This window comes from Gopherus evgoodei, chromosome 4 (genome assembly GCF_007399415.2).
Source record: "Gopherus evgoodei ecotype Sinaloan lineage chromosome 4, rGopEvg1_v1.p, whole genome shotgun sequence".
Taxonomy (NCBI): Eukaryota; Metazoa; Chordata; order Testudines; family Testudinidae; genus Gopherus; species Gopherus evgoodei.
Window position 1 is genome coordinate 21,965,865 of NC_044325.1, and position 12,852 is coordinate 21,978,716.

At 40.3% G+C, this 12,852-nt stretch overlaps 1 protein-coding gene across 7 annotated transcripts in view; it reads left to right on the forward strand.

The window, feature by feature from the left end:
- The window catches only part of PPP1R13B (protein phosphatase 1 regulatory subunit 13B), a 131,066-nt gene that overhangs the window by 104,753 nt on the left and 13,461 nt on the right, over window positions 1–12,852 (forward strand). For 6 of the 7 annotated variants that reach the window (XM_030558645.1, XM_030558642.1, XM_030558647.1 and 3 more), the window contains 5 exons: window positions 642–806; window positions 1,889–2,069; window positions 9,322–9,491; window positions 10,614–11,115; window positions 11,818–12,545. In XM_030558645.1, coding sequence (XP_030414505.1) covers window positions 642–806; window positions 1,889–2,069; window positions 9,322–9,491; window positions 10,614–11,115; window positions 11,818–12,545 — 1,746 coding nt within the window. The remainder of the gene's footprint in view (window positions 1–641; window positions 807–1,888; window positions 2,070–9,321; window positions 9,492–10,613; window positions 11,116–11,817; window positions 12,546–12,852) is intronic. The other variant, XM_030558644.1, reaches the window with a different exon arrangement.

Here is a 12,852-nt window from a genome sequence, read left to right on the forward strand (position 1 = left end):
GACAAGAAAAATAATTATGAAGGATGCAGTGATTGATTTTTAAACTATAGAGGCTACCCACCCCTTAACCTTTAGAAGCCTTCAAATGAAGATTTCACCTAATTCCCATGTAGAAAGGAAAATCGGTGTCTAAACTGTGTACCAGTTCAGTTAGCATCCCATTCATGCATCAAGAGGTTTTATTTGGAATTGGAAGCAGAAGAAGTAGCATTGCTTCTGTTGTTGAAACTGACATTTTCTTTATATATATTTTTTTACCATCCAGGTAGTTAAAAATTGACTGACTTTAAGAGGGTTTAAAAAGATGAGCTTACCGTCAAATTTTATATATGATTTGGTTTTCATCTCATCAGTGTTCCTTTATGAAACATCTTTATGTTTGGAGTTGCCATAAGTTGGATGATTCAACATGTACTCATGAATGTACAATTGCTTCCTAGGATATATTTTCTTTTGCTTCTTTTTCTAAAAAATTGTATTTCGATGCAAATGTTGAGTTAACAGGCTATGTAGAATTGTAGACTTACATCCAAGAACTTAGTTGATCTATATTACTTCATGTCTTTGGATATCTTATAAAATAATTTGACAGCAGGTGAAATAAAGTGTCTACTGTAATTATAACAATTGCATTTTTAAAGATTCGTAATAGGCTTAACCAGGAGCAGAACTCCAAGCTTCAGCAGCAGAAAGAACTTTTAAACAAACGTAACATGGAGGTGGCTATGATGGACAAGCGTATCAATGAGCTGCGTGAGCGACTGTACAAGAAAAAAGTTGAGGCACGTCAAAAAGAAAACATTCCTGTAAGATAAACTATTAAAAGGGCCACATTTTAGTGGTTTCAACAACCTAAAAAAGTCATAAAATGTAACTTTTTTTCTCCAGCTGAAAAACTACAGTTACGAAAACACTTCTTTTGAAAATAGAAAGCTTTAGAAATACAGAATTTTGTCATTCTTTCCACTGAGGTTAGGAAAAGCTTAGATTGCAATGTGTTTCCTTTTATTTTTATGTTAGGAACTAAGATATTGTTTAAAATTTGCAACAGTCACAATATTTCAGAAATGAGGGCTTAATTTTTGGCTTTCCATCAGGGCATTTGTTAGGTTTGGATAATTAGTAAAATATTTGTTCCCAACTATGAAAATCACCACCTCCAAACCTGGAGCAGAAAGATGATTTTTATTTAAGTGGTTTGATGATCTGCCAGTAGTTAAATAACCTGGTCAACCAGTGCTTAATTTGTGCCAGGGCTTGCAAGGCTGAGCCCCGGCACTTCTAGGCTTGGCAGTTCATAGTCACAGCACCTCCTGGGCGTGCTACATCAGTTATAAATGTATAAAAGTTGCTTGAGTTCTGGCATCTCTTTCATTACAAATTAAGCACGGTGGTCAACTGCATGCTGGACACTGTATGTAAGGTGACCAGAAATCCCAATATTAGGGGCTTTGTCCTATGTAGGCAACTATTACCCCCTCCCACCCCGAATTGATTTTTCACACTTGCTATCTGATCACCCTAACTGTATGTGTGTTTTCTGATGACCAGGTAAAGGCCCAGATGAAGGGGCCACTTACAATTAGATTCACTTTTGGTTTTCAGTGCCCTATTACGGCCCCAACCTTATAATGTCTGAGGTGAAGCAAGCCCTTGAACAGAGAGAAAATATTTTCCTTGTGGAAAATATAGCCATGGTTGAGAACTCTGTATAGTTTCAGGTGGGCAAAGTCTGTTTTTTGGAGTAGAAATCTGCTTTTGTGGTTCACATTTGATTAACAAATTTGAGGTGACTTATCTACCATGCATTCAACCATACTTTTTCTTAACACACTAGAAATGCCTAGATAAATAGATATTTACACCATTTTTGATTTGTCTATTTTAGTTAAATCATATTAATGGAACATCATCGTCCCAGTCATCTTTGACTGCTTCAGGAAGAGTAGCAGCAGTGGGGCCTTACATCCAAGTTCCTAGTTCTGGCAGTTATGCTGTACCAGTAGACCCAGTAAAACCACAGTCTCTCACCATCGCTTCCACTGCGACTCATGGGAGATCAAAATCTGGTAAATACTTTAAGTGTAATGGTTATTAAAATATTTGGGGTAAGAGGAGGCAAAGGAATTGTCCAGACATGCGACCTCCGAGGACCATCTTCTCTGGTCAAAGTGAGCTAGGCTTCTCAGTGCTGTTCTGTGAATTGGGCATATTAGTCATTTGAGATAGATGTGAAGTATTTTTGCTCTTCTCACTCATCCTAAGAGCTGTGCCAGACTTTTACATGGCTAATGAACAGAGTATGGCACCTACAAAAGAGCATGTACAATTGTCAGAAGTGTGACCATGAACAATTCTGCTCTAGGAGTGTTTCTCAATAATAGATTTTAAATCAGTTTGTATTTTAAAATCCAGTGTGTAACTCCAACTTAATCTGTAAATATAATACAACTAATTTTTGCAGCATTTTGTTTTCATCTGTTTTTAAAAAGCATTCTGCTTTGTCTTAATTTTTTTTATTTAAGTAGTATTGAATTGGCCAAAATACACTGCTTCTCAAAAAATGAAGTTGATAGATTTCTATTCTGAGGTCTGTTTCCCCAGCAAGAGGAGAGCTTGCTGAAATAAGTTTGAAAATGATTGGTTCTGGTTCTGGGGTGTCTGTTTGTCTTGTGCTACTTCTGCAGTGGAATGTCCTTTAGTAGTCCAACTGCCAGCTCCTTTCTGACTGCGACTAATGAAGGCGCTTCTCTGCAGTCATATCTATAACATGTTCTTCAACGCTATGGCACCCATGTATCCCATAATTAACAATTCTGTCTATATTGTAATACACCTTCTCATATGGGGCCTGGCATAGGAAACCACCTATATCATCTGTGCCTTGGGTGCTTGAGTCTATTGGCTCACATTCTCCTAGAGTTCTCTGCACTGGGCAATTTGTCAGTAAATGTCTTAGTAAAGTCAAAACTCCAAAGAATGGGTTGGTAACAAAGAATCTCCTTAAGACTGAGGGCTTGTCTACATCAGAGAGTTGCAGCGCTGGTGAGGGAGTTACAGCGCTGCAACTTTGAAGGTGTACACATCTGCAGGGCACCACCAGCGCTGCAACTCCCTGTTTGCAGCGCTGGCCGTACTCCCGTTTTGTCTCGGGTGTAGAGGATCCAGCGCTGGTGATCCAGCGCTGGTAATCCAATGTAGACAGTTACCAGCGCTTTTCTTGACCTCCGTGGAAGGAGGAAGCCTCTGGTAATCAAGCTGGTTTCCTTTCCCGGTTTGCTCTCTCGGTCCCGGAGCCACCCAGCAAACCGCAGGGAAGGAGACCTGCTTGCTCGGGGTTCCGGGACCGAGAGAGCAAACCGGGAAAGGAGACCAGCTTCGCCGCGGTTTGCTCTCGCGTTCCCGGAGCCACCCTGCAAACCGCAGGGAAGGAGACCTGCTTGCTTGGGGTTCCGGGACCGAGAGAGCAAACCGGGAAAGGAAACCAGCTTCGCCGCGGTTTGCTCTCTCGGTCCCGGAACCCCGAGCAAGCAGGTCTCCTTCCCTGCGGTTTGCTGGGTGGCTCCGGGACCGAGAGAGCAAACCGCGGCGTTCCCGGTTTGCTCTCTCGGTCCCGGAACCCCGAGCAAGCAGGTCTCCTTCCCTGCGGTTTGCTGGCTGGCTCCGGGACCGAGAGAGCAAACCGCGGCGTTCCCGGTTTGCTCTCTCGGTCCCGGAACCCCGAGCAAGCAGGTCTCCTTCCCTGCGGTTTGCTGGCTGGCTCCGGGACCGAGAGAGCAAACCGCGGCGTTCCCGGTTTGCTCTCTCGGTCCCGGAACCCCGAGCAAGCAGGTCTCCTTCCCTGCGGTTTGCTGGCTGGCTCCGGGACCGAGAGAGCAAACCGCGGCGAAGCTGGTTTCCTTTCCCGGTTTGCTCTCTCGTCCCGGAACCCCCCTTGAAGCCGCCCAACAGCGCTGCAGTGTGGCCACATCTAACACCACTTGCAGCGCTGGTTGCTGTAAGTGTGGCCACTCTGCAGCGCTGGCCCTATACAGCTGTACTAATACAGCTGTAACAACCAGCGCTGCAAAATTTTAGATGTAGACATGGCCTGAGAAATGCACAGTCCTAAACCTCTCACCACAGGACGTGGATTGGGGTCACCTTTTGAGTGAGATGACAGATAAGCAATGACAGATTAGCAACTCCTTTGTGTTGGCTTCTGTTTTTTTGCATTTAAGTCTCTTATCACATGGAAAGGCTCAATTCATAAGTTGCAGTTTATATACAAACACCATTTTGGTATTTGTAAATCTCACTGGTTTTTTTTTAATAATTGCATATATACTTCTAGGTCTGCTGTATTCTACCCCAGGGTTTATACTGCATTAGACCTTTTTAGACTGTAAAAGAGAGATCATTCTCCAAGACTTTGTAGTGTAGACTAGTTCTTACTTTACATGCTTATGATTCTAATTGTATTTAAAGCAATTTTTTCAAAAGAGTTGTATATGAAAATACTGTCTATCCACTGCTAGAAAAAAAATCAAATTTGAGGTTTTTTATTTCAAGTGTCGTGTTTATTTCTGCATTTCTGAGTTTTCCTGTTCTAATTTCTGCATTACCATTATGTTGTAATTTTTCCACCACTTTTTTCTTTCTTTTTTTGTGTAACTGAATCTGCCTGTCCTGTAGAGACAGATTATGAGTGTGTGAAAAAATCTCCAGGAACCTGGAAGATTTCTGATTTAGACATAATAGTGGAGCCTATTCTGTCACCTCCCACTTCCTCTCTTCAGTCTGCTGTTCAAAGTTTCATCTGCCTGGCACCTACTCTGTCTGACACCCTGCACTGTGAGTGTGTAGATGATAGCTGGCTAGCTAAGAATGCCAGTTTTTAATATGGTCATTTGAGCTCATGCATACAGATGCATATTAAACAGCAATTTTAGAAACTGTGCTGTGTCCTGGTATGCACTAGATACACTATTATAATGTAAACTTTCTAGGAGGCTAATTTGGGGATTAAAAGAAAGTAAATGGATTTGGGGCAAATTCATCTCTTGAGTCTTGCCAGATGAGTTTCACTAGGGATGAGTTTGCCCCATTGAGTGTTTAGGTCTAAAAAGATACTGAAAGAATAGTTACAAAAACTTACTAGAAACTTTTGTATAGGTAATCAATCTATAAATTAGGGTGAATTCACAATGTTGGAGAGACCTGGCATGTGTAGGATTTCTTTTGAGATAGGATTACGTGTGAGACTATGAGGGTTTATATGGTCTTCTGTGATGGGAATTGGGAGATCTGATTTCTAGTCCTGGAGTGAAATCTCAGCCCCCTTGAAGTCAGTGGCAAAACTCCCATTGACTTCAGTGGGACTAGGATTTCACGCTTGCTTTTGCAATTCACTTGCTACATGACTGTGCGATAAGCATTATCTCCTGTTTATCAGTTGGTCTGAAATCTATGAATGCAAAGTTCTATAAAAGGCCCAAATATAATAGTAATAGTGAAATCAAGTATCTTCAGATTGTTGGCTTACAGTATATGGTTACTGTAAGAATATACTAGTAAAATGACTAAATAATTGGATGAAATTGTGTGTGTGTGTGAGAGAGAAGGTAGGCAATAGGGTTAGCGGGAGTGGCTGAGGGATACTGAAGGGAAGTTGGATTTTGGGGGTGCACGGGCAGAAGATTAGGCAACAGAAGTGCTGGAGGAGGGACTAGCTAAGGGAAGCTGGGTTTGTGGAAGTGTCTGGGTAGGGAAAGATGGAGGAAGCTCAGTGGCTGAGGGAAGATGAAGGCCTGGGTGGAGGGGAAGAATTTGAAGATGGCTGGGATTCACAAAGGGTGTCGGGGGCAGCTGGATAGTTAGACTTTTGGGAAGATCCAGGGAGATAACTTGATAGTTTGGAGGAAGCAGGGGACAGCTGGGTTCCTGGCGGTATCTTGGAGAAAGATGTAGCTTGAAGTGGCTCTGTGATACCTAAGGGAATTATGGGTAACTGGGTGGGGTGGGTGGGGTGATTGAGGGCTGGGTAGGAGTAGGGGGTAGCAGGGACCTGTCAGGGTAGCAGGTCAGCTTGGTGAATGGCAGTGTCTGAGTTAGGAGACTGGCTGGTTGCTGGATAGGGGAGCCTAGGGCCAGTACTGCATCCCTCTCACTTCTGTCCTTGCCTTTGCCTCCGCTTGCTGCTGCCCTTGGGTTGCCACATTTGGTTGGATGAATTCCTGGAGGTTTCATCACATGACATTATCTTTACTTAAAGCTTAATCTTTAATTCCTGGAGACTCCAGTACAACCTGGAGGGTTGGCAAGCGTAGCTGCCACTGTCAGGGCTTGCCTGTTCCTAACAGCTGGTCCTTCTCTGGTCAGATCCACCAGAGGGAGTAGCAGACAGCAGCTGCTCAGCACCTCTCCCCAGCAGCTTTTAGCAGCCAGAGCTGTATTTGTTAGGCTGTCTGACACTCAGTTTAGGCGTTAATGTGAGAGGCAGTCTCCATGCATGTATGCCATGCAAGGTCCATGATACTTGGCAGATGTGTTTGACTGATATATAGGGGGCAGAAAGATGAGATCAGATGCATTCTGAAACTGAAGGAAACCAAGAACATGTCTATATAGTGCCTTAGGCCACAACAGAGGGGTGTAAATTTTAGTCCTCACTAGTGTGTTTTGCACTAACTGGCCCAAGTGGACCCTGCTGACATTCACTAAAAGTTTCCTAATGCATGTTAACATAGTGTTGTTTTAAGTGGGACTATGTTAGTTTGGACTAGGGAACTTTTGGTGCACACCAACAGGGTCCACACAGACTAGTTAGTGTACGACACAGTAGTGTGGACTAAAATGTACACCCTTCTGGTGCGAATTAAAGCATCCTGCAGACCAGCCCCCTAAGAGAGACACTGGAGAGGTTGGAGAGACAGGGGTTAAACATATTTGGTTCCTATTCCTCACTGTAGAATTCTAAGGATAAGTGCACTTGTCCCTATATTTCTAAAATTGAAATTTTATACTCAATGCACATTTTTTTGTGCAATTGGCTAGCTCTCTGAGCATTCTTTTTGAAACTGTGTGGATGTGTATTTATAAGATTGAAATATGTTTTATGATGTCTTGCTATTTCTTACCCCTTAAATAAGTTTACTACTTCCCTCTTTTCATTCTTACCTACTAAATCTGAACTACTAAATCTAAATCTTCATCTTCTTTCCTTTGTTTAGTGTAAATAGGATATAGGAACTGCTGGAATTGATCTGTGAACTGGAACAGTAATAAACATGCTTGAATTAAAGAACATCTTAGGTCTATTAGGTAGTAAATATTAATCCAGCGAACTGTTCATATTTAGAAAAATTGCTCTTACTTAGAGGCACATGTTTTTTACTTTTGTCTCTTTTGGTCTTACTCTTGTTACCTAGATTATGGTAATAAAAACAAGGTGCACAGTTTATGGACAGTGTCAGATCTTGATGTTGGCCCTGACTACAGCACTTCCTGGCATTCTGCAGACTCTGAAAAGCAGTTTCAGGACTGTATGTTACACAAAGTGCTTTGAGCAAAAAATCTACAATGATCTTAACTGTATTAAATTAACAATCAGAAAAGCATTCTTATCCCAATGTAATTCTCTCTCAGAATTCAACCTAGATTGATTTGAAATTAAAATGTTGTTGTAACTCTTTTGTGTGGAACATTTAGGAAAGATAATTTTAAAGATAATTACTAGGGCAGTTCACATGCAGAGTGTAACTTTCAAATGAGTGAAGGATAGAAAATAGATCACATAATCATGTGGGCTCGGGTAAAGACAGATTAATGAGCTGATAAACTCTGAATGTGGACTGGCATGGTGGAAATATGGGTTGCTGAATAGTCTCCAGATTCTAACTGCTTTAGAAATTGGATGTTAAATAAAAGTGGCTCAGGTTCATAAGCCTTAAGATGAGTGATGTAAACTGCATTGTATCTACCACACCCTTATGTGGCCTATTTGTGGGGTAGCAGTCAAACTGTTTTTGGAAAAAACTGTACAAGGTAGTGTATGGTGACAAATCTGGAAATGGAAAAAAAGCATCAGTGAAAGGCCTAGATAGAATTTTTCTGTAACGTTGAGATGAAGTGGAAGGCTTTGTCACTGAGTATCACTGACCTTCATTTGGTCTCCTCACAGTGGGGTTCCAGGAATCCCAATAAATTCCCTTTTTTCCACATAAGACTTGGCATTTCAGTTAGCATCCTCTGGTAAAGTAAGGCTGTATGTGCCTCTTTCACAGACCATTAATACTACTATTAAATTGTTTTGCTATGGTCACTACAGAGCAGTGGGGGGGACGAAAACAACCGTATCCACCTCATAGAGCAAGAGTGAGTCTAGCAACTGAAATATGATCTTTTAAAGAGAAGAACAAAGCACTAATTCAAAACTGTTTTACAGTAACAGTATAGGTCTAACTTTCAGATCGTTTTAAAACTTGTATCCTAGTTGGGAAAATAGAAAGTGAATTGTTTCCTCCAATTACTAAAATTGCACACTAGAGCATTAAGGACTCGGTCAAGGACAGACTACTTCAATTTACAAGCAATTGTGGATAATATTTTTGCATGCAATGAATAAATATGTCTGTGGCTTGAAATTTTCAACTGATTTAAGATGAATTTCTGAAAAATTAAATCTTTAACAAGGAGACACTATTATAATTACTGAGGGTAGTGGGAAGAGAAGAAAGACATTAATGCATACTTTGGAAGATTTTCGTTTACTGTAATTAATGTAGCTACAACAAGTTTTTACTTACAACTCACTGCATGTCAATGACTCTGGGCCAAATTCTGTTCAGTTCTACAGGTGCCAATTTGGAAAAACTCCACTGAAGTTAATGCAGTTACTCAAGATATATATTGATATAATTGATACATTGCAGAATTTAGCTTTGTATCTTAGTGGTTCACCAAAAATTATCAATATTGAATGCTAATGGCATATTTCTATGTATAGATGAACTTTAAAAAAAAAAGTTTAATTTTGGAATATGATAGCTGAAATTGCAGTTAGCACCCATATATTCACCATCTGTCATTAGAGCTGGTTTTAATATAATTTAATTTGAATGTCAAAGGGTAACGAATAGCTTGTTGTTCCTGGTGGTTAAGCTTTTATTCTGTTCGTCTGGAGCAGACCAATATTAATGAGAGCTTATCTGATGTTTGGCATCATATTAATCCTATTGTGATTAAACTAATCTGAATAATGGATTCCACTTCAAATGTTTTGCTTGTTTACAGTGATCAGCATTGATAACCATAAATATCATATTTTCCCTCTATTTCAAGCTAATGATGGAAACTGGCCGACACTTAAACAGAGTTCAACTCCTGTGGTAAAACCACCTCAAATCTCCAATGCAGACTGGAAGGAATCAAGCATGGATACTGCTTTAAAACAAGGAACTGTATTCAATCAACCGTTGCCATCTTCAGTATTAGGAAGTACTGATAAGCTGGTGGGTTTCGTATGCGGCATATAAAAACCAGTAACCTCATAATGTCTGTCAAATTTGTGCAGTATTTTTATATATCTTGTTTGCTAAAACTTTTGACTATGGCTTTGGCCTCTCTTGCAGGGTTTGCCTCAGGTCTCTGCTCATCTCACTTCTTCCCTTCCATTTGTCAAAAATGTCACTAATAAAATCCTCTTCATCTCCCTTCTTCAAATTCTTTCACTGTCTTCCCGTCTCTTATCACATCAAGTTTCAACTCCTGTCCCTCACCTTCAGGATTCTGTGTATTGCCACTCAGGTACATCTCTGCTTTCACTTTCTCCAGCTCTTCCCCTCAAGCCCTTTCCTACTCCTAATCCTCTCCTTTTACATGTTTTGTCTCCTTCTCAGTTTCACACCTTTCATGTTGTCATTTGCTGCTGCTTGGCATAACTTCCCATTATCCACTAATCACCCTCCCTCTTCTTTTCCTTCAAAATCCTTTTTAAAAAAAAAACAAAAAACTTAAAATCCATCATACATGGAGCCTAGTGTTGTCTTTTTGTGTCCTCTGGTGTTTGCACCGTTGCCCAGTGGTTTATATTTTTCTTAGACTGTAAGCTCCAACAAGCGACGGCCTTGTCTTAATTTCTTTTCTTAAGTGCAGTGTAGATTTACTTCACATTATTACCAAATGGATTTTGTGGTCAAACTTGCAAACTTAGGTGTCTAAAGCTAGGCGCTCAAGTTTGAAAATCGGGTCCTTGATAGTGCAAATGCTGTTTTGATTCATATTTACATATTATAATTGGAGATATCTTACACTGGGCTTGTAAAATTTGTGTGTACTCTCTCTCTCTGATACATGGTGGTTCTCTTGATCTTTGAGTCTTCTGTGGAAAATCTCCTAGAAGCATAATGTCTAATACAATTTTTAAAAATATGCTTCATAATTGTGTATATATGTAATGTATATTATTATAATTGTGCATATATATGTAATGTATATTATTCTTTGTCCTTCAGAAATATGAATCTGACTAGTTAAGATGTGCATGTTTTTCTCATGTTATTTTTATTTTATTTGTGAGATGATGCAGTCTGCCCAGTTTTTCATATAATACTTGTATTGTTGTTCTTATTTAGGGTCTTGATATGGGGAAAGTGCCACCTGCTATCCCTGGTGTAAGTAAGCAGTTGCCTCAAAACTATGGAACCTATCCAAGCCCTGTTCCTTTAGGAACAGGTTCTACAAATTCATTGGAAAGGCGGAAGGATAGCAGCCTACCAAGACCTGGCTCCAGTATAACAAATCGGCAAAGACCTATACCATTACCACCATCGAGCAATATACATCAGCCTAGTTCCTCACAACAGATACAACAGAGAATTTCTGTACCTCCTAGCCCTACTTATCAACCTTCTGGTCCCTCCTCATTTCCTGGCGGAGATGGCAGGCCTGAGCTCCCTTTAACTGTGGCTATCAGGCCTTTTCTAGCTGATAAAGGATCAAGGCCTCAGTCTCCAAGAAAAGGACCTCAAACAGTGAACTCCAGTTCCATCTACTCAATGTATCTTCAGCAAGCAACACCACCAAAGAACTATCAACAGGCTGTATACAATACCCTAAATAAATCAGTAAAAGCAGGTAGAATATATATATTTATTGCCTTTCCCTTTTAAATAGGCTACTGTTACCTCAGACTTACTCAGTAGACTTGCTTTTTGGTCTGTTTGTAATAAATAATAATTTAGTTGAGATTAATGTAAATACACTTACCTTAAAAGCATTATTTTGTTGTTTGAATAACTTGTCTAAATTTAGAGGAAAGGAGGAGGATTTTGATTTTTCTTATTCAAAGAGTATGGCATCACAATTTAATTTAACCCCATTTTTAGTTTTTGAGGTGGCAAATAAGTATGTGCTGAGAGACATCTTTATTTTAAAACATACTAGCTAACTATTGTAACAATGTCTTATATTAGATGTAATATTTCTTGGCCTTATGGCTGAGGGGTGAAAACATTATCTAATGTTGTATTCCAGGTATCTTTACACAGACTGATTAAAGAAAGTGTCTCTGGCAGGCTTTTCTTTTAAACAACCCTACTTTTACCATTTATCAATGAATAGTTTATAACTCTCTATCAGAAGTATCTCCATCACTAACAGATGAGTACTGATATCCTAGTTTGATCAGCCAACTGGGTGGTAGGTTATGACATAACCGAGCTATTGACAGCTTTTTCTTCTATACAACCAGCAGCACGCGCATCCAGCAGCTTATTGCATGACCTTTCTGATATAAATTCAGAACAGTTCCTCACTGTTTTATTTTCTCCTCTTCAGTTTATGGAAAACCTGTCCTACAGTCTGGTTCAACCTCTCCATCACCTTTACCATTCCTTCATGGATCTTTGCCTACCCACACATCAAAGCCACAGTCTCAGCCTCAGATTGAGTTCACTGAAAAAGATCAAGAGCTGGAAAACATTCCTCGCCCTCTCAGTCCTACTAAGCTTACACCTATTGTGCATTCACCCCTACGATATCAAAGTGATGCTGATCTTGAAGCTCTTAGAAGAAAATTAGCCAATGCTCCTAGGCCATTAAAAAAGCGTAGCTCTATCACTGAACCTGAAGGGCCCAGTGGACCAAATATACAGAAGCTACTGTATCAGCGCTTTAATACACTTGCTGGAGGAATAGAAAGTACTCCTTTTTATCAACCAAGCAATCCACAGGACTTTATAGGCAACTTAGCAGATGTTGATAATGGAAACACTAGCACCAATGGCAATATTGAAGAACCTATTTCTGTGCAACCCACAGTTGCTCTTCCTGATGAACCACCTCCTTCATCAGATGCCAATGATAATGAATTACCTTCTCCTGCCACTGAGGAACTGATTAGCACTGAAACCACTAACCAAACCTGTGAGACTACTGAAGACAATAATAACAATCCTGCTGTAGTTCCTTCCACTGAGCAGTCACCCAGTCCCACACCTGAGGTCAGCTCCCCAGTAGAAGATGAAGTTCTTGTGCCACCAGCTGTTCCTCCTCCACTTCCTCCAGTAAGTGACAGCAGAAATACAGTTATATTACGTATTACTCTTGGCCTTTGGAAGTAGCTATACAGTCAATTACTCCTGCAGTGACTGGAAGACAATGGGATTATGCTAAATGATATACAGTAGCATAAGGTTTATGGTATCAAAGGAATAAAGGGAAAATGAACACAGCACCATGGAAGATTCCTATGAATAAGTTGACAGAAGAGCTGTTTCTATACTAATATTGCTTCATATGCAACTCTGGCTAGTTAGTAAGGAAATGATGCACATATTTTGTAGATGATCCTGCGTGTTCAGGGTCATGTGT